Consider the following 20,938-nt stretch of genomic DNA (forward strand, 5'->3'; position numbering starts at 1 on the left):
CAGACTGCAATGGTAAAACCAAAGGTGCTCAAAATTGCCAGCATATGTGTACACAGTGTCATAAACCGAGCTACTATAGCAAAACCAGTGGCTCACAATACTATTCAACATATCGATGATTAGCTCTATATATTTTATATCACTTTAACACCATATTGCTATCATTAATGAGTATCTTTGCACCCCGAACACTAGATCTAGTGTCTCCTTTGAGTGTTTATAGCAGTTGCAGTTTTCGCTATTTTTTCCTCATATTTCAATATATACAGCATAGGGCCATGATATACCTACATGTCATTGGATATGTTTCAGAACGTATTGTTTGCTTTGTTATACATCTTTCAATTCGGTCGGTAACAGGTGGTAATTTTAGACACTAGATCTAGTGTCTACTTCGGGACTGTTTATATTCTTCAAAACAAAAGAAAAGAGGTGAAAAAAGATGATACAATAGTAGAATGGCACAATTAAAATTATTCTATATAAGTTTTATCATTGATGTTGTGTTTGTTTTGCTTGTAGGTGAATTCTATAACAACTACCTTTGCATAGACCCTTTGTCGGAGTGCAGCTGCAGTACAACGTGCTTTTTGCTTTGCAGATATAGCAAATCCACTGGCGAGAATACTTTTTGCCAGTTGCCTTGACAACGCGTTGGCCAATGGATAACAGATCACGTATCTCATTCTCTTGGTCCTGCTGCTGTTGTTCTTCGGTTTCCGTTGCCATTTTTACACTTAATCGATATTCGAATATCATCTTAGTACAGAGCTGCTCTCGAAATGCGAAGTGAGTAATGTTTCTTTTCTCTGGTGGTCCGAATGATCGCCATACAAGAAAAGCATTTGCTTCTGCTAAAGCCAAAAAGAAAGAAAAGGCTCGGATCTCCTAGGAACGTGTGCGAATAATATCATGGTATGATGTCATGTTATCGCGGTTGTTGTTATTGATATCTACTGCGCCTTTTCCAGCATTGTAGTCGTCAAAAACAGTTGGACGATGGAAGGTCGCAAGATAGCTTTGGTTTCCCCGCTTCATGACATGAGTCACCTCTGAGCCCAGTGTTGTTGTGCTGCAAGTGCTGATGACGCACTGCGGTATTCTGTCACGAAGAATACAGATGGCCATAAGGACCTCATCGATGGTTCCAACCAGCGAAATTGAAGATCCAGCTTCCTCCCCAAGTTGAGACAGCAAATCACGAGGTACATTGCGCGGCCAGTGTGCTCTCTTCTTCATTGCCATAATGCTGTAGAGCCCATGCTGATAAAGAACAGTGGCACATGCAGGAGTTCCAAACCAGGAATCAGCAAGAACTGTTCTTCTAGTCGCAAACCAAGGTTCGGAGAGGCACAAAACGGTGGAGATGACAGTACCTTGATCACCAAACTTTTTCTACTGAAATGTTTTCTCGCTGATATCGAGACGAATAATGATGTTGGTCGTTGCATCAGCAAGTGTTTTAAATTCTTGACCAACAGGATGGGGTTTGGAAATGATCTCCTTGACATTGGGATTCGCGAAACCTTTCCAACCTATTGGTTCATACTCTCATCAATTGTCAACATGCTTCCAGGTTCCAAGGCATCAACCAGATTTGCATTGTACTCGTCAACAAATGCACGAATAGGAATCAAAGGATCTTCGGCTCATCTTGATTGCATAATATTTGGATGCTCTAGTATATGAGCTGCAAGAATGGCGTCAAATCGGCGTCTTGACATCCATCGTCCAAAGTTAAGGGGAGAAGGAACCAATATCGTTGGATGTGTTCTCCAATAAAAGCCTCTGTCACTGCAGGGGAGCCATGCCATAATACTCCAAAGTCCAATCCAAAGGAAGTACTCAGTGGGGGTAAGTTCGCGCCAGTTTGGGACATCTATGGCAGCGGCTTGGGCATTGATAGTAGGAATGCAATATGTCGTGATATACATCATTAGGAGGAACCTCTTAAAGAAAGTAAGAGGCGTCTCAAAGATGGAATTGGCCACATTCAAAATGGCAGCTTCCTTGTATGACGGCCTTGTAGAACGCCTGTCGATCGTTACACGTTCACTGATCCAAATTTCTTCTTCTTCTTCAATGTCCCCTTCCTGCAAGTGCTCTTCAACCAATTCTCCTTTGTCACTGGATTCATCACTTGCCGACTCATAGTCAATACCGAAATCCACAAGGGCACTCGTATCTCCTGTTTGCATCCTAGAAACAATACCAGTAGGACTTTCATCCTCCCCAGACAGGTTTTTTTCGCATTTGATATTGCCTGCCTTGATCTTGTAGATTGACCCCTCAAAACCAACAATGCGGATGCCGAGCACTACCGAGTTACCAATGGTTTCAACCGAGGAGATCGTTCCATACAAGCATTCCTTGTTTGTCTTTGTCGTTCTTAACGCTATGGCATCCCTGGTCGTCTGAAGCGCTCTTGGTAAGAAGGACACGAATGATCCTGGAGCGTGATGTGAAATGTCTTTAGGCATGATCTTCTGACTCGAATTGGGAATGAATGTACTAAGTAGATATTATTTTTCTACTGCAGAATAATTTTTATGATGCTTTACTGTCTTTTTGCGTTTTGCTGATGTCATGCGCAATTTTATTGGGCGAGACTAAAAGGTTAAACACGGCACTAGATCTAGTGCCAAATTGGCTCAAACACTAGATCTAGTGTCGGTGATAATTTAGAGATTAAATATCTTTGAAACGTCCTCTTAAAGTATAGAAAATAAGCTCCTCTCTCAACACCCTTCTTTTATTGTTATCTGGCATATAGTATGTCTGCTATCATACTTTTATCCAATACAATCTTCTTCCTATAATAAACAATTGATTTATGCTATATACAAATTACTTCTTTTTTTCTTTTTCTAAAAAGTTCCCCTTTAGGGAACTTTTCTAAAAAAATCAATTTAATTTCTTAGACCCATACATACTACCTGAGCCCTACTATTACTCTTTTGTGATCTCTCTTTCTATTGGCTACGGTACCTATCCACCAAAAAGACTTTGTGACAACATTTCAAAACATGACACGTTTGCCTCCTATGTGAATCGAACACACGACCTTTGCTTTGACCCGCAATACGAGAGCAACGCTCTGCCAGCTGAGCTAAAGAGGCGAGACGTCTGACACGAAGTGTGTGAAGCTTTCCGGCCTCATTCATTTCTGACGAACGAATTCTGGCTTCGGCCAATCATGGACGATTTCGGTGGCGGATCTTTCTGCCGGCGATGGTCATGCGATCCACAGGTTCCCCCCCCAACTCCCCACAATTCTTCTCGCACCCCCCATCCGGGGATTATCATACTTCTTTTTCCCTTTCTGTCAGTTCCCTTTATTTTTCTTATTTCCCTTAGCTCTTTTTCTGTAAATAATTCTGTCATTTCCTCTCGCGTCATTTTACATTCCTTCAACTCTAAATCGTGCCGGCCATAGGCGCCGAATATTATTTCTTCTTTATGCTTCTTTTAACGGGGCCCGTCCCCTATATTTCTATCCGTCCTTACTTTCCATATTATACTCTCTCACGTACTCATGCTACCTGCCCTGCGTAGTTTATATTATTCTCCGTTGTCATTTTCCCTCGTTACCCTCACCTTGTTACCATGACCCTGTAATTTCATGGCCCCTCTTATTTTCCGTCGTACTCCCTCTCTTATGTTTCTATCCGTCGTATAGACATTGCTATATTCATTTCCCTATTTTTCCGTCTTCTACTCCGTCCAAACTACCCAATAGAGATCGTTGTCCTCTGTATCTGGCGTCGTTCTCGGCCGAGCGCGCCCAGTCGACAAGGTGTATAAAAGGGGATTAACCCCATAATAAAATAGAGATTAAGCGTTTTCAGACATATATTCGTGGATTGACAATTGACATCGGAAGTGGAACTTGCCGTTATTGTAATCGTGTATCTGTGTATTAGTATTTCGCGTTCATCATACCCCTGATTCCTTTTTATTTTCTGAATTCTGTCTATTTGTATTTTACCGCATATCAACCCTATTCTTCTGAACCCTTTCTACCTTTTCCCCTTTTTATATACTACCTTTTGTCCTTTTCCAAACACCACACGTGTCACGTCTGTCGAGTATTGCGCGCGGTTAAGACCCATTCCTTTTATACAGCGTTTTGTGTCTGAAACCATAAAATTTCTAGGGGGTGTAATATAGAGATGAACACTGGTGCGAAATACTGTATTTGATTGGTTGGAGAGTAGAAATGATTCGTGATAAACAGACTCTCCCTGGTGAGAAATTAAGGGCGTCTAATAGCTCACTTCCTTTTTTTTCATGGGCGATGGACGCTGTCTAAGAACGCATCAGGCTTATTTTCATAGTATGAATCAATCCTATATTCATCACAACAAAATTTCATTTAACAGAGGTCTTCCCTCACGGCTAACTTCCTTTTCCCCGTGGGCGACGGAGGGCATTCAACAGCACACTACGCTTGCTTCCCAGACACCAATCGAGCTTTTTCATCCATAACAACAAGACATTCAAATAACAGCGTGACATGTTCCACTAGTACGCAGCCAATTTTTAGAGCTTCAAAATCTATTTTGTGACAAGGCTTTCTGAATCTACAGTGGATCAATTCCTTCCTGCATCTCATTCTTTTTTTTTCGTCCAACAGGTAAACTCGCATTGCTGGCCATACCAGCTGTACTGCCATAGTCCAAGCGTGAAGACTGAAAATTTTAGCAAGTGCACAAACGATGTATATGACCTGATGCATTTCATCATAGAATTTATTCATTAGCTGGTGAGAGTGATTGCTCTGTAACAACTGCACACTGTACAAAATGTTCTAATAGGTGGACAGATCATTTTTCCCTGGTATGGCCTACTCGAACATTGTAGCAAGCTAAAATCACTTTTAGTACGAAGCTTCCCGAAGCAGGCATGCTGTATGTAGCACCTTTGAGCGGTGAATTTATTATGTGGAAGGAAGATAGGAAGTCTGAGAGTGAGGATCTCTGATTTATATGTAGAATCAACTTTGCTACAGCAGAAGAGTGATAATACAAACGTGATTTACTGTAACCAATGTCCACGTCTAGCTACACTATCGTTTCTAACGACATAATTATACTGTTCCAAACATGTTTTATATAATCTAGAGGGTGAAATGTATTGGTATTACAGTAAAAGTAGTAAAAGGAAGAGAACTAAAATCAGGGTTATACCTATATAATAGGCTGCTTTGCTAGGCATGCAGGAAAGTAGGATTGCGAGTGATCGACCCAGTGTTGGCAATCGGTTTCGGTCACTGTAAATGCTGCTTTTTCGATTCGTCCAATAAGGTCATCTTCAGTTGTCAGCGGTTTTTTTGTAACATGGCCCTTGATCTTTGACCAGCATTCTTCGATGGGATTTAAAAATGGTGAATATGTAGGGACAAAAATTATGCGATGGCCGCCTCTTTCGATTGCTTCTTCGATCTTGTCCCACTTGTGGATCCTTGCGTTGTCCATAACTAGGCACATGTTTCGAAAGCCCAACTCCTCCAGAATGTCCACCAAATCGTTAATGAGATCCAAAAAATGATCGCGTGTTGTACCATGGGCCGTTCTTTTCCGTTTACGAGATGACTCTGGTATCGTTTGCTTGTATTCTTCTGGTGGTGCATGCCTTGAAAGCAATATAACGCCTTTGCTCGACATAGCGCCAATAATACTGACGTTGATGGATCGCAGTGCTGGGACAGTAACAGCTGCTGGAGTGCCTATCTTTGACCAAGCTGAAGGACGTGCGTATGCCTTCGAGAACCCACACTCGTCAATGAAGACACAATTTGTACTATAAGCGATTCCCTGGGTCTTTAGGTCAGCAACAAAGGCAGCTCGCTCGTCAAGGCCCCTGGTGGAATTACGGTCGGCAGGTATTCTTTTAGTGCGCTTCAAGGATTATTTGAGCTTTTCTGTAATATGCCGATATACAGCACTTTCACTAATAGTAAGATCTTCAATATAATTTTAGCGATGTAGACTATGCAACAAGTTTACTTATACATTCTGTTGATATTTTGCTAACAAACCTTTTAAAGTACTGTTAAGTTTTTCATGCACGTCCTTCACAGCTATAGTGGGACACTGGTCAATCTTGGCTTTGATAAAAGCGGAATGTAGGCCGTTCAGCTTCTTGTTGTTTCCTCGTTCAACATCGGTTGCTGGTAGATATCCAGGGAGCACCTTTCTGTCGTTTGCTGCTTCCTTTATGATGTTGTATGCCGACGCTTGTACAATACCAGCCTTTGCAGCAGCTGTACGAGCCAGATCACCTCGGTTGATATGGAGATTGACGAGTTGACCGACTTGGCGTGCAGAATATTTATAACGCGTCCATGTATAGTTGACTGGCTCTGAAGTCATGATGATATCGTCGTCGAGTGTTGGTGCTTCATCAATGTCTATACTACTAGCTTCACCTGCGTCACCATCCTTAGGGACAACAGTCATCCTGTACACGGTACGAACACATGAATCTGCCTCAGTTTCTGGGCTGTCGCACACGTAGTAATCTCCATCTGGTTAATATTGATACATAGTGATAGTAAACTGTGAATCAGTAGCAACAGTGGCAGGTTGTTCTTGTTGCATGTCGTGATCCTGAATATTAACGATAACGAGTGGTTTAGAAAAATAGATAGAAGTGAAGAGTTGTGTATGCTCAAATGAGAAAAAGAGAGACTATATATATCAACTATAAAAAGTGCAAGGGACTTTGGCCAAGAACATAGCATTGGCCATGTAAATAAGCCAGAAATGTGTATATGGTATGCACCTACTAGTCACTTGCAGCAAAATTGAACTTCTATGTAGTAGTTCATCTGCAGTAATAGAATCATGTTCGTATCATTTCATAGTCACTATCTTAATTTGTTGCCACTAGCAACAATGAGAATAATTGGATGAATATATTTTGTTACAGTGCTATTAGAACACATACACACTCAATCTAAAAATACAACAGCGTATTTGATAGAGGGAAAATCATAAATAGTATATGGGTATTGATCACAATTATATACATGGGTGGCACAAGCAGCATTGTGCTGCAAGTGCTACATGCACACAGACATGGTCGTTAAATATGAGTCTAAAAATTTCTGGAAGACTTTTACAACTATGGATAATAGAGATATGTACATCATAATAAATAAGATTAAGATGGAAGCCATAAAATATAAACAGATCATCAATCAAAGGAGGTGCTCAGATGGTATGAAAAAGGGGGTGATATATTTGCTACATACACTGTCTATGCCATACTGTTTTTGTTACCTTAAGATTTTCATGATTTGATACACGCATGCTATTGCATCTCGGAAACCATTTATGTACGATCGATATGCTCGTTGAGCAGATTCTATTTATTACTCTCTTGTCATCAGTATACCTTTCTTTTGGCAAATGTCAGTCACTAGTAGACTGTTCACTTCTCCTTTTTTGTATGTGGTCTTTCTGTGCTAGTTCGCTCTGTGCAACTGTAGGCTATTATGTAGTTTGCTTAGAGTGCATTTGAACTATAATTTTATATGTCAGTACGTCCAATATGGCGATTCATTTCGATATGTGTATCTATTTAAAAAGCTTATTCTTCTCTCTCTGTTCTGTTCATTTTTTTTGTTTCCCTTTAAGGTTAATTTCTCCATGCAAAACGATAGTCCTGCTCCTGTAAAGGAGATTTGAATCGTTTGCATAATAGATTTTCTGCTAGTATACATATAATCGCGTGTTATAATCTTTGTATGGCGCACCATTTATGCATTATGTTTGTCGGATCAATGATTTCGTTTTATTAATTTATTCGCTCTGTACGAATGGTTCATACATCTGTTAGTTAAGTTCATTCTTTTCCTAAAATAGACTATCTGTACAGACTATCTGTTGCATTCGTTTTGATATATGTGCTCACTCGTTTAATATATTGGATCACGCATTCGTTCTGTTCATTTCGCTTTTTAATTATTTGCTAAACACTTTATTGCATTTGTTAGCTTCATTCTCTCCTTTTACTATTGCGTTTCATTAGCTATGTTTGCCCCCTGTGTATGTTACATTTTGTAATGCTTGCTTGCCATGATCATTAAATTCGTTAGATTCGCTTGCCACATTCATATCATTCGTTAGATTTGCTTGCCATGTTCGTTTCATTTGTTAGATTTGCTCACCACGTTCGTTTCATTTGTTAGATTTGCTTGCCACGTTTGTTTCATTTGTTAGATTTGCTTGCCACGTTCGTTTCATTTGTTAGATTTGCTTGCCACGTTCGTTTCATTTGTTAGATTTGCTTGCCACGTTCGTTTCATTTGTTAGATTTGCTCGCCACGTTCATTTCATTCGTTAGATTTGCTTGCCACGTTCGTTTTATTTGTTTGCTTTGCTTACTACGTTCGCTTTACTACTATTATGATGCTTGTTCCATCGATCATGTATGCTTCTATTATTATGGTTATTCGTTATATCTATTCATTCGTCGTGTTTTTTGCATTCATTCAACGTTATGCTCGCTCATTCTATAGCTATTCTTACTCCATTTAGCCCCTTTTAGATTAGCTCAATGTTTTTCGGGCTGCATGGAGTTTTCTATACGATCTAGTTCCCTGATTTGTTTCGTAGCACACACCAGAGTACCACATGGAGCTTTGCTGCTGCAATTCGTTTTGACAGCATGTTATAATAACAGAAGACCATGGTTGCATGTATCTTTCCGACCTAATAGCTATTTTAAGCTCAATAATATTAAATTAGATAGTGCTCCAATACATTCGCTGCTGTATCATGGATAACAAAACCAACTTCATATTCGACTGATGCCAATACAGTAGCCACCATTCAAGGAGAACGTACATAACCAGAAAACTTCTTTATCGATCATAACAGATGGATCGACCATGCGACGAGTATTTACTGCATACAGTTTAATATGATTTCAGATAGCATTTTTACATAACTACATACCTATATATTTTTTTGTTATACTATCTGCTATCCAATTTCCTTTTGACGAAATCATCGATCTCTCCTATGCACAGTATGAGGCGCAACCACACGTATCGTCGTACAGACAATGCTCTTGTAAGCTTCTCATTAGTAGTACAGAGTGTACGTTAGCGCTGTTTCTGATGTCGCATCGTCAGCTCGCAATATATTAAGGAACCTCACATTAAGAAATCTTGCCGTGTTTTATGCAATTTCGATATAAAAATCTGGCAAATTTGATCATTCAAGCCCGTTAAATGTTTTACATTATCCATACGCTTATTTCTTTGTCGCTATATATCATCAACATAATCTTCGTCATTACCTACCGTCAAGTAACCAGTAAACGTATCATGGAACGCATATTGAACGACCCAACTATGCAGAGTATGATTGTAGCGCTATATATACTTTTGTTATTACTCTAATTAGCCAGGTGATATTAACTGCATTTATTAATAAGGATACCTAAAGCTCTGTGAGGAGTATATGTGGGACAACCCGGGTGTTCTGGATGATTGGGATGCGCGCCGAAGGTTCGACTACATAGGCTGCCTACCAGAAAGGCAACAAGCGCCCCTGGGTACTCCACACCGCCGTCGCAGGGTAATCTCTTTGGAAGAAAGGGGAACGATGATACATTTGTATCAGGCTGGGCACACAATGAAAAGCATAGCCGAATACATTAAAGTGTCCACAGCCACGGTGCATTAGACATGGCACAGACGGCACAGGTTCCTTTTAGAGCTTGAGCAGCAATATCGGCACCAACAACAACAAAATCTCCCAGAGCATGACAGCGATGCAGCTATTTCTGTTCGATTTCAAAATTTACATTTATCCAATCCGCGTAATTTTAGTTTTTAATAAATCTGCACTTAATATCTGTGATGCCAAAACTTGTTTAATTCTTTTTTTTGCATGGAATAATGTGCTTACTATAATCGTAGACTTTGTGACGTAAAACCGTGGTATCAAGCTGTACAGTAGAGCACAGACACTCTATCAATATGTAAATCTCAATGATAGATGCGCTATATGAGCACAATATTCATGATGTATACGCAAACACGTTTCCAGAACATATATAAACGCAGTAGATTTTATTGATTTACCAAGACAATCTATCAACAGCATCCCATTCCATTAAACATGATCTCTACCACTTTCTACTACTACTACGAAGTCAGCAAAAACACCTATCTGCGCGAAACCAGTGCTACCACCTCGACCTCTGGTGACGATGCACAAAATATTGCTATTGATATTGACCGCACCAATGGCAATGGCCAAAACACTATGGCTGTTGACGACATCTCACGCAGCGATAATAGCGTCGACTACGATTTGACGTTCGAACCTATTGCACCGGCTGAGCACGTGTGGACGTTGATCAAGTATAGTCCTCATCAGGTGGCAAAGATGATCGGTTTGGTGGAGTATAAGAAGTTGTCCGTGCGAAAAGCAGCCGAATTGACCAACATCAGTAATTCGCGCGCCCATCAGTTGTACAAGCAACACAAAGAAGACAGCAGTGTGACTCCAGGTTACAAGGCCAAGAACCAGATAAAGAGACCGCGCAAGATCGACCTCACCGACGAACAAAGGCAAATCGTGGATCTCTACGTCAAAAGCGTAGCTGACCAAAATGCGAACGTCGTAAAGGTCAAGGATGCGTAGGATGATCTGGGCCAGCAACAAGAAGGTGAGCTATTTATTACAACATGCAACATGACTTGAATACTCGTTTTATCATACTAATACTACAAATTTAAAAGGTTTAAAAATTAGTCAAAAAACTGTCAAGGAGCGAATCCAGCAAACAGTTGCATTCACGCTTGTACTACCACCAGTCCCTCCCTACACCGCCACCAGCGATATTCTGGAAAGTCGTAGCAAGTTTGCCGGTGAGCTGATGTCCCGTAGTCTAGACTACATCGAAGGCTGCATGTTCATCAGCGAAGGAGCGGTTGTTATGTCGGAGACCTTGGTCGTTGAAGCACACACAACAAGGTCTGAGGCCAAATCCTACGATTTGAACATCTTCTTGTGCCTCACTGCAGGGGGTGTTCTGGCCGTTTCCCAAGAGGCAATGGTGGCTGAAGCCCAAAGGAAGCAGCGACAGATGGAGAAGGTCGGCAAGGCAAAAGGCACTGCTCCGGACCACTTAATCCAGTTTGCCAGTGAGGTTTTCAAAACCATCAGTTAAGGCGAGTTTCGATGCAGTGTTGTCATGGCAGACAGACACTTGTTCCGGGAAAGGCCGTTTGTGAACGCGGTGCGGAATGCAGGCCATTTCCCACTTTACATGCCCAACAATTCTACGTTCCTTGACCTGTGCCGTCCATGTTGGGAAGCCATCCAATCGCATATACGACGAACGCCTTTGACGGATGAAGATAGCTTGGCAAGCCGTATTAAGGAAGCCGCGGAGACGATCATAGCTGCAGAATGTATTCGTTGGGTGAGCGAAGCCAAGTCATATATCGATCGCTGCTTAGCAAAAGAGCAAATCCAGTAGGAATGCTATTATGTTTTTTCTGTACCCATTACACTCCTTTTTTATGCCCTCCTTTTCCACTTCTTTCTTCATGCATGCTAGTCGTACCTATGTCAACTTATTTTTTTCCATTCCACTCTTTCACTATGCACCTGTCCTTCTACACTAGTTATACTTATGCCAAACTTTTTTTTCTCTGTGCAATAAATATTATATTCAAGTAAAAAATGATGCCCTTTGAAGAGTCTAGATACCTGTGGCAAAAATGCACTTGCTAGAATTTTCAGTCTTCACGCTTGAACTATGGCAGTACAGCTGGTATGGCCAGCAATGCGAGTTTACCTGTTGGACGAAAAAAAAAGAATGAGATACAGGAAGGAATTGATCCACTGTAGATTCAGAAAGCCTTGTCACAAAATAGATTTTGAAGCTCTAAAAATTGGCTGCGTACTAGTGGAACATGTCACGCTGTTATTTGAATGTCTTGTTGTTATGGATGAAAAAGCTGGATTGGTGTCTGGGAAGCAAGCGTAGTGTGCTGTTGAATGCCCTCCGTCGCCCACGGGGAAAAGGAAGTTAGCCGTGAGGGAAGACCTCTGTTAAATGAAATTTTGCTGTGATGAATATAGGATTGATTCATACTATGAAAATAAGCCTGATGCGTTCTTAGACAGCGTCCATCGCCCATGAAAAAAAAGGAAGTGAGCTATTAGACGCCCTTAATTTCTCACCAGGGAGAGTCTGTTTATCACGAATCATTTCTATTCTCTAACCAATCAAATACAGTATTTCGCACCGGTGTTTATCTCTATATTACACCCCCTAGAAATTTTATAGTTTCAAACGCAAAACGCTGTATCTTATACCATTGGTATAAGAATAGTATAAGACTAGTATAAGAGCGATATTAGTATAAGACTGGTATAAGAATAGTATAAGATTTGAAGCTAGGTTGGTCCCCCAATTTTTATCCCCCAAAAATAAATAAAAAAATTTACAGCCCTCCTCTATCTTGTGAGGAGCAGCCCCCTTCATGCTTTCAATAGGATTACTCACATCAGGATGCATGGGGTTCAACTTAGCCTATGCTTCCTGCTTCTCTGCTACACACTACCTCTAAATTCATTATGCAGTATCTACTGAGCCTAACAACGATGCTTTCATCAATAATTATGCTCTATCTGTTAAATATAGCAACACATCATTCACTCAATACAACGACGATGCTCTGCTGAAGACTGCGCCCTTTAAAAAAAATCACAGCGTTAATCATTTTTCAACAGTCGATGAGCGACACAAAAAAGGTAGAGGAGAGGGAATGGTGGTTGGAGCATTTTCTTTTCTAGATATATTTTTAAATGATAATTCTCTCATAAAAAGCAGCTTTATAAAAATAGAGCTTCCCTGTTGTCATAACAAACATTTAAAAAAGTGCTTATGGTGAGATTTTCAAATGTTTCGCCATAAACATCTTGTTTTACATTGTATCTGCTTCCACAGCTTTTATATTTTTTTCTCAAGTGCACGACATTAATCTCACCAGATTTTACTTTCAAAACTAATAGAAAGCTCAATGAATCTAGTACAACAAGTCAATTCAAAGGAAGAAAATTAGATTCAATTGATGAAATTAGGTAAACCAGACAGCAAATGAGCAGAAATAGAAGGACAGCAACTCTGCACACACACGTGCTTTAACCTTGGCCAAATGAATTTGTAGCAGCATTGCCTCCAGTAATCAACCCGTACAAAATAGTGTATATTGCAGAAAACACTGATACTAATGAACGTTCTCTGATGAGCTTTTTTTTACTAACAACACCGCACTAATATATGAAGAAGAAAAAACGACATAATCAGTTCAGTACGTATTTACCCTTGTATCTGAAAGTTTTGCTCACTAGTATGTTGTTTCCCATTTATCTACAGATCTAACCCTTATTCACATTTTTTCTTATATAGAAGAAGACTTGTTAATATGTATACTTCCATAAGCCTGGTATTTATTTTCAAAACAGAATTTAAAGAATATGTAATTTCAAAGATGTGTATGACACAGATGCTGATAAGGTTTTACTTCTATATATCAATTAGGTGTAAACAATTTTTGTTTTGCGAGGCAGATACACAAAAGTGCAGCTACAATCGAACGGAAGCGGGCAGACCGTGGTGCTGGAATGGAGCCTGTGTATGGGACTATGCCATCCTTGCCATATAGAAGGATTTCTAAGTGGTAAACCAGCAGATTTCGCAACCGGAACGACTCAAAATCCGTCTCATTCTTCTTCAAAAACTCAACAAAAGCGAAGACGTGTTCCACATCTTGCCAGTTGATTAAAAAACCAAAACCCTTATGTCCACCCCATTTTAACAGAGGGGAGTCCCCCCAAAACCCAAAATTTAAACTCAAATTTCAGAGTCACAGCGTGTTGTGCGTCAGTGCTGTGAGCAGCGCCTTCTAATTACAAAGCGCAAAAAAAAAGAAGTACTGGTCATTAACAATCACTACACAATCATTAAGACAAGACATACACGATCATTAAAGATACGTGCATGCCGCTAAGTTAGAAATGCCATTGAATGGAATGGAGAACAATTTAACAGCAGACACTTGAAAAAAAAACAAAGACGAAGGGAAAAGACAACAACAAAGTGCTGGTGGGACAAAGCACGATTCCTTTATACAAACACACCGACGATTCTACTTTAAAGATCTCAACACAAGATGCAGTAATGGAATGGACATTTGAAGCAGGGGACGATCTAAGGATTAAAGGGGAGAAAAGGGGGACAAAAAGCTTCAAAGCTATACACTGTGAAGGAGCTTTGCTTAACCACCGTCTCTTAAGATCTTGCTCTTAGGCATCGTGCATTTTGACGTAGGACATTGGCATTTTGACACACGGTTATAATTCACGATGGAATGAACGATCACGAACGATGGCGGCCAGCTAATATTGTACCTGTGGTTCGTAACGGGTATGCTTTTTTTTTGTTATAGTGCATTCGTGCTATATTCTCAACGCTGTGCTAATATATATATATATATATATATAGGCAGGATCAGTCAACGGTATTTATGTTTTTAGCTCTTCCAGCCACGCGTTCTAAAGGAGTTTGTGTTCAAAAAAAGAGGGATGTTTTAGGTAAAGCATAGAAAACATGATATGTAAGCAAGCGTCGAATATGATTGGCAATATACTAATTTCCTCTATTCCCTCTTAGAATCAAAGATAAACGTACCTGTCAATACATCATAGGGACCAAAAGATGTGAGTATTACATACTATATATGTCTGTAAAGAAGAAACGAGAGTGGAAGAAAGTAAAACAAGGGCTAATATTTAAGTATAAAGTCTATAGAGAAGGGGATACAATAAAGGAAAAAAAAGAAACAAGTTCGGTTATGCATTTTGATGGCGGAAACGGGAGTTTAGGGGAACAACGGCAATATCAGACAACTCATTGCTGATGCCTTGTGCTTCTTCGGTGAGCTTTTGCAAACGATCGGTCAGCAAGCTCAATTGTTCGTGGTTGCGTGCTTGAACCATTCTGCGTTCACACTTACGTTTCAAGACAGTAAGTGTTGCTGTATGCTGTTGGATTGCTTTAGCAAAACTATCTGTTGGTGATAGCTCTTGCTCCATTTCGGATTGGACATCCTGCTGTTCATTTTGCTGTTGCCGAAGGCTTGGATTGGTAGATGTGCTGGTGGCAGCAGTTTGCAATGCAGTATGCCATGCTTCTAATCATGGGCGAACTTTTACATCCTTCTCCTTCTGTTCAACAAGAAACATATGCTTGCATGGGCGATGCCAACGTTCAAAAGCAGGGCACGAGCAAGATACCAGCTGCCCATCCTCGACCTTCACCTAAAAGTGCAGGAAATAAAAAGAAGTCAATACTTACCACAGGTACTGTAGAGTTATGGTAATCATCGAGGATATAAACTGGATGAAGATTGAAGAGATATACTGCTTACCATATAGGTGATGCCATCCAACTGAAAGGAGCTGACAACGAACTCGTCCTCTATACTGACATTCACCATTGCAGACAACAGCTGTTCATCAACGGTCTCAGCCTCTATTTCCTGCACACAAAGATGCCGTTCATCCTTGCTCATACGCCCAACTCAGTACGTCAGACGTTTGACTTCTTGCTGGACATCAAACTCGACATCGAACGTCAGAATATTCATCAACAAGTCAAGACGATGGACACGTTTGCGCTTCAGATAAATTGTCTTCAGCTGATTGTGCCACGACTCAACATAGTTGTTTGTCTCCATGTTCGTGTAAACTGCAGGTTGTTTGCATGCAGCCCACCGATCACAGCCTTGTTCACCAGTAACCCAGTATTTCTGAAAGTAAGTAATAAAGGGCTTTTGGTATCTACCAAAAGTAGACAAGAACTCGTGGAGCAGTTGTTGAAATGTATCAACATTACGTTCGTACATCAACGCGCGTAGCTTCTCACGGGCAATCTGCATGGCGATGGCCTTGCTTCTACCAGGCGACGACTTGATCTTGGAACGGACGTTTTTCATCCATGAGCGCATGACATGCCAGGTGCAAAACTGGATCGTACATGAGGGCCAGACAGCGCAGATGGCATTATCCTCAGGCAGGCTGCAGTCAATAATGATGCGATGTGGGTTTACACCAAGGGAAGCAAGCTGATGGAACCAGGCACCAAGGGGAGCAGAGGCAGTGGTATCGGTAAAGAGGTAGGCAACTGAAACACCTCGAGCTACAACTGGATGGCGAATAATCATGGTATATAAAATACCATCAGAGTACTGGCTGACATCGTGAGTGGCATTAAGAGAAATAAACTTGGCATTCAAGAGCAAATCCTTCTGCCAAGGAGCAAAGAAACCGAACGTAAAGTTATCTTCGGTAAGACACTTTACTGCTTGCTGTTGCTGGTTTTCATCAATAGTGATCTTTTCATTGATCCACACAAAATATCCGATCGATTCAAGGTGTTGCAACCACAAAGACAAGAACGAGAAGTCATCATCATTTCTCTGCGATTTCTCTTAACGATACTTGTAGTAAATGTTGTATACATCTACTGTGTTCACGTATGCTTCACGTCTGTTGTCACCAATAGCACAGTATTCACGCTGCATATACAAGCGCACGTCACATACGTTGTATCCCTTATGCAATTCTTGAAGGATCTTGTTCTCGATTTCTTGTGAGCTGGGCAAGTACTTAACATCTTCGTCGCTACTAGGAGTATGATCTGGATGGCCTCCAGCAAAGAACAAATACACCTTTTCTGGCTCCTCTTCATAGCATACTGCTCTGAAGCGAGCTGGACAGCCAATCTTCTTTGATCTTTGGCGGATACGCATCGACTTTGATGCACCACCTTTGACACGATCATTGCGCACACAGACGCCTTCAGAACGATGGCAAACATAACGCTCAGACCATTTCACTCTTCTTTTACGAGCTCTTTTGGCAGGGTGGATGTCTATAAGTGATGTTATATTGTGAGATAGATTAATGCAGGTACATAATTAATTTTTCCTTATTTGTATTCTATTGTTGATTTATTGTACCTCTACTTTCTTCTACTTCGTTTTCCTCCACAACTTCTCCCGAAATCGTCGCGTCATTCGCTTGTTGGATTTCATTGCCATTGCTTTCACAGATCGGAATTCCTTTGCCATTTCGGTGATCTTTTTTCACCCAGCAATGACCAGACACTTGAGGTGCGCGCTCGATCGTCGCGCTATAGGTAGCAATCGGTAGCCACTCTGGAACACTCTCGTTTTCGAGGTCGAGAATAATAGGCGTGTTGCTGTTGTTGTTGGACATTGCGTGTTTTTAATAGCAGTAGTAGAAAAGCTAACAAAGTCTGTGTACTGAGGACGCTTGTTTATTTTTGTGATCTTTCTACTATAGACTATGCTAGGTCCGCGATTCTCATTTATTCATGATACTTTAACAGAACGCACAAAGGTTTTGTCTCATATTGACATTTATCATCAGATGTTGCATTAATAAGAGATTCACAATTCCCCTCCATATGTATTATTCTGTATTTTAGAGATGAAGGATCCATGTAGTATTGAAGAGACATCTTATTATAAAAGCTTTATTCATATACTATTTATTAACGGCACATTACAACCATAACTTTGGGTAGGGTTTTACCTACACTTTTAATATTATAGCATAAGCATATATATAGTACTCACATTTTTTTGTCTCTATGATGTATTGACAGGTACGTTTATCTTTGATTCTAAGAGGGAATAGAGGAAATTAGTATATTGCCAATCATATTCGACGCTTGCTTACATATCATGTTTTCTATGCTTTACCTAAAACATCCCTCTTTTTTTGAACACAAACTCCTTTACAACGCGTGGCTGGAAGAGCTAAAAACATAAATACCGTTGACTGATCCTGCCTATATATATATATATATATATTAGCACAGCGTTGAGAATATAGCACGAATGCACTATAGCAGGAAAAAAAGCATACCTGTTACGAACCACAGCACTATAGGAAAGAAAAAACCTTAATATACCTTAATAAACCTGAAAAAACCTAAAACCTGAAAAAACCTGAAAAAACCTTAATATACCTTAATATGCGTGGTTTCTCTGATTCGTCTTATTGGTTGGTTGAAGCATGAAATGCGTTCAACTGTGTTTATGATTGGGTACATACATTGTGTCTTATTGGTCGTTGTACGTATAGCTGTATCCGTTTGGGAGCATCATTGGATACTTCATCAGCTATTCACATTTCTCCATTGGCCTTCTTTCATATTATATATGCAAAAAACTGATCATGATTGGATGATAAAAATATGTTTATTATTAAATTTTGCTTTCTATTATTAGACTTTGACAAATCATATTTGCATTGTGCAGTATACACGCAAAATAAGTGTTCATTTTTAATTAATTGCGACCACTGATATATGAAAAAAATTATTTGATAGGAGATGACTGTATTTTATTCATAGGTCAAAAGTGTGATTGGCATTCTGCTATGATTAGTTGCCACCACTACCACGACTACCATGACCGCGAGCACGACTACCACGACTGCGAGCACAGGGACCACCACCACAAGCACGGGGGCCACGAGGACCACGAGCACCGAAGCAAGAGCCGCTAGTGCTCTCAGATACGTCATCAGTAGAGCCATTACATGAACAGGCGCGTTTGCGCGATGTGGTCTCTGTTTCAATCGTGTTAGCATCGTGGATGCTCGTTTCATGCTATGCAATATGAATCGTTGATCTATTGTTTACCTTGGTGTAAAGACAGCAACAAACTTTGCAGTTGTGCCGTTTCTTCATCTTCCGACTCTGACACCATGAGCTGTGGAACGACGTCTATAGTTGGTGTTGATGGCAATGCTGCGACCTCTTGGTGCTGACGAGCACTGCTTGAATACAACCAATGTGTGAGTATGTACTTGCTATGAAGTATGCCAAATACATTAGCAATGGTAGAGTATATATACCTTTCTTCTGAAGAAACAGATGTTTCCTCTTGTGTAGCGCTTGGTGATGTTGATGAGTTATGGCGTCTCAAAACTATAAATGTCCAAAGGTAAGCATTATATATAGGTAAATATACCGGAAATGCTAATACTCCTAGTATGTACTTACTATTCTTTTTGGAGACGCCGCCCTGAGCAACACGTCTTGTAAATCCTTGGCATATGCTCTCCAAGTCTTCCCGCGCCTTCAAGGTCGTCTCTGGCATCACTGACCAGGTCGTTCGGAGCAGATCGACATCAGGGTTGCTGAGAATGCCCTCAATAATAATCCCGGCGCGTCCCCAGATGTTGTCTCTGATGTTAACCTCGTCAATACAGGTGACATCGAGTTGATGCTCCCTAGCAACGTCGTGGCACAGACCAATGAGCTCCTCCATCACGAACTTCGTCTGTGAGTTGACTTTGCGTCTGTATGAGCGTCTCAAGACAATGCTGTCGAACAGTCCAGAAGGAGATGCTAGTGACTCGGAGCTGGAGGATTCCACAGAGGGACCTGAAAGGACAGCATTTCTGATACTTTCAACATCCCCTCCTATGAGGTTTGCTGATGTTGAGAGATCATCAAGGGCCTTACCAATGACATCAACTTCTCTCGCCAAGGAGCCGACCGATCGCGCAAGAGCAAGCATTGAATCGTTACTGTCCTTGAAAGCGTTAAGAATTGCTTGAATTTGAGGATCTATGTTTGAGTTGTTTCAGTGTGATATTTTTTTATTGAAGAAAGAGGAGAAGGAATAAGAAAAGGAATGAAATTTTTTTTTTCAAACGGCAAGGTGAAGCATATAAGGAAAAAAGGATGAAATATGCTTTGATACTGCCTAAAATGGAAGTCACCATAGATACCGCAGTTCACCAAGAAGTTCGTTGTCTCGTTTGCGACCTGCCCAACAAAAGTAGTGACGCTTCGATGTACTTTCAACACTCCACACCAACTGTTTAATATGCTTTACATTAGCCACCGTATATTTCCAGGCTGCTCCGTCTGTGCGATACGGCCACGTGCCACTGTCATTAGACTTTTTAGCCTCGTATACTTTCACCAAGGCAAGTAATTTGGCGGCGTCTCCATCATAATGCTGAAAGTACACCATAACTTCACCATAAAATATAAGCCTGGACTGCTGAACGCGATTGTTACGCTGCCTGTTGGTGTTAATGGTCAACCGCAGACATACAAAATTATTCTTCCGTGTCGATCCACTGTACGGTGACGATGAGCCGAAAACAATCCCATTCTTTTTCCACATGCGTTCCGCCGTCTTTACCTCGTCATTACATGAGACACTAATATTTCTCCCCTCAAAAACCATGTAATAATCCGTGATCTACGGAACAGCTTTTACATTACTTCAACAGCTCAATTTAACTTACCTGTCTTGTGCTTTGGGACTAACCTTCTTGATCAAACTGACCTCGTATACACTACCCAGTGCCTGTAGGGAGATGGTCGTGAAGGGAGCCCACAGTACAGGAGCTTCTACGTCAGCATCGTCTTCACTCAGTACATTCATTCGTTCATTTTCTATTTCCATTTGATTACAACAGACACTCCTATCACCAATTCTTTCGAGTCGTCGTTCCATCGCCAGCTCTAACATTATATTTCCTAGGATCCATGTTTCTTGGTTTGAGCATAAGATAGGAAGAGAATAAGAGCAATCGCACAGATAATATACCAGCATTTATAGCAGGAAGCTTCCTCGACCTGATACGCTTTTTAGTTGCACCTATTGCCCTTTCCATTGCAAATGCGCTATAGATCAACAAGGGTCCCATACGCCGTAGCATATACAGGATATGGTTGAGGTAATGCTGTGAAACCGTGAAAATATTGGGAGCAATCGCTTTGTCGTCAACTTGTTTTGATAACCACTTGTGCCACGTCTTCAGCGATTCCTGATATGACT

General features: G+C 40.7%; 2 protein-coding genes and 1 non-coding gene across 3 annotated transcripts; 1 reads left to right on the forward strand and 2 right to left on the reverse strand.

Annotated features, from left to right (window-relative positions):
* Nucleotides 1–3,036: 3,036 nt before the first annotated feature.
* Nucleotides 3,037–3,119, reverse strand: BDB00DRAFT_t112. Its single transcript has one exon. It is a non-coding gene; the product is annotated as a tRNA-Thr (tRNA).
* Nucleotides 3,120–10,080: 6,961 nt separating this feature from the next.
* BDB00DRAFT_942771 (uncharacterized protein) lies at nucleotides 10,081–11,196 on the forward strand (the record flags this gene model as incomplete). The annotated part of the gene is given in 3 exon segments (XM_053129415.1): nucleotides 10,081–10,652; nucleotides 10,668–10,692; nucleotides 10,766–11,196. 3 exon segments carry the CDS (start codon nucleotides 10,140–10,142, stop codon nucleotides 11,194–11,196), a joined length of 969 nt encoding a protein of 322 aa, XP_052974007.1. The 5' UTR covers nucleotides 10,081–10,139.
* Nucleotides 11,197–18,099: 6,903 nt separating this feature from the next.
* BDB00DRAFT_852071 (uncharacterized protein) lies at nucleotides 18,100–19,042 on the reverse strand. Its single transcript, XM_053125550.1, has 5 exons — nucleotides 18,993–19,042; nucleotides 18,778–18,911; nucleotides 18,639–18,704; nucleotides 18,353–18,617; nucleotides 18,100–18,301 (listed from the first exon to the last, which is right to left on the reverse strand). The coding sequence occupies exons 2-4, from the start codon at nucleotides 18,823–18,825 to the stop codon at nucleotides 18,477–18,479; spliced, it is 255 nt and encodes an 84-aa protein (XP_052974008.1). The 5' UTR covers nucleotides 18,826–18,911; nucleotides 18,993–19,042; the 3' UTR covers nucleotides 18,100–18,301; nucleotides 18,353–18,476.
* Nucleotides 19,043–20,938: the final 1,896 nt, after the last annotated feature.

Source organism: Zychaea mexicana (assembly GCF_025766255.1).
Source record: "Zychaea mexicana strain RSA 1403 chromosome Unknown BDB00scaffold_127, whole genome shotgun sequence".
NCBI classification, from domain to species: Eukaryota; Fungi; Mucoromycota; class Mucoromycetes; order Mucorales; family Lichtheimiaceae; genus Zychaea; species Zychaea mexicana.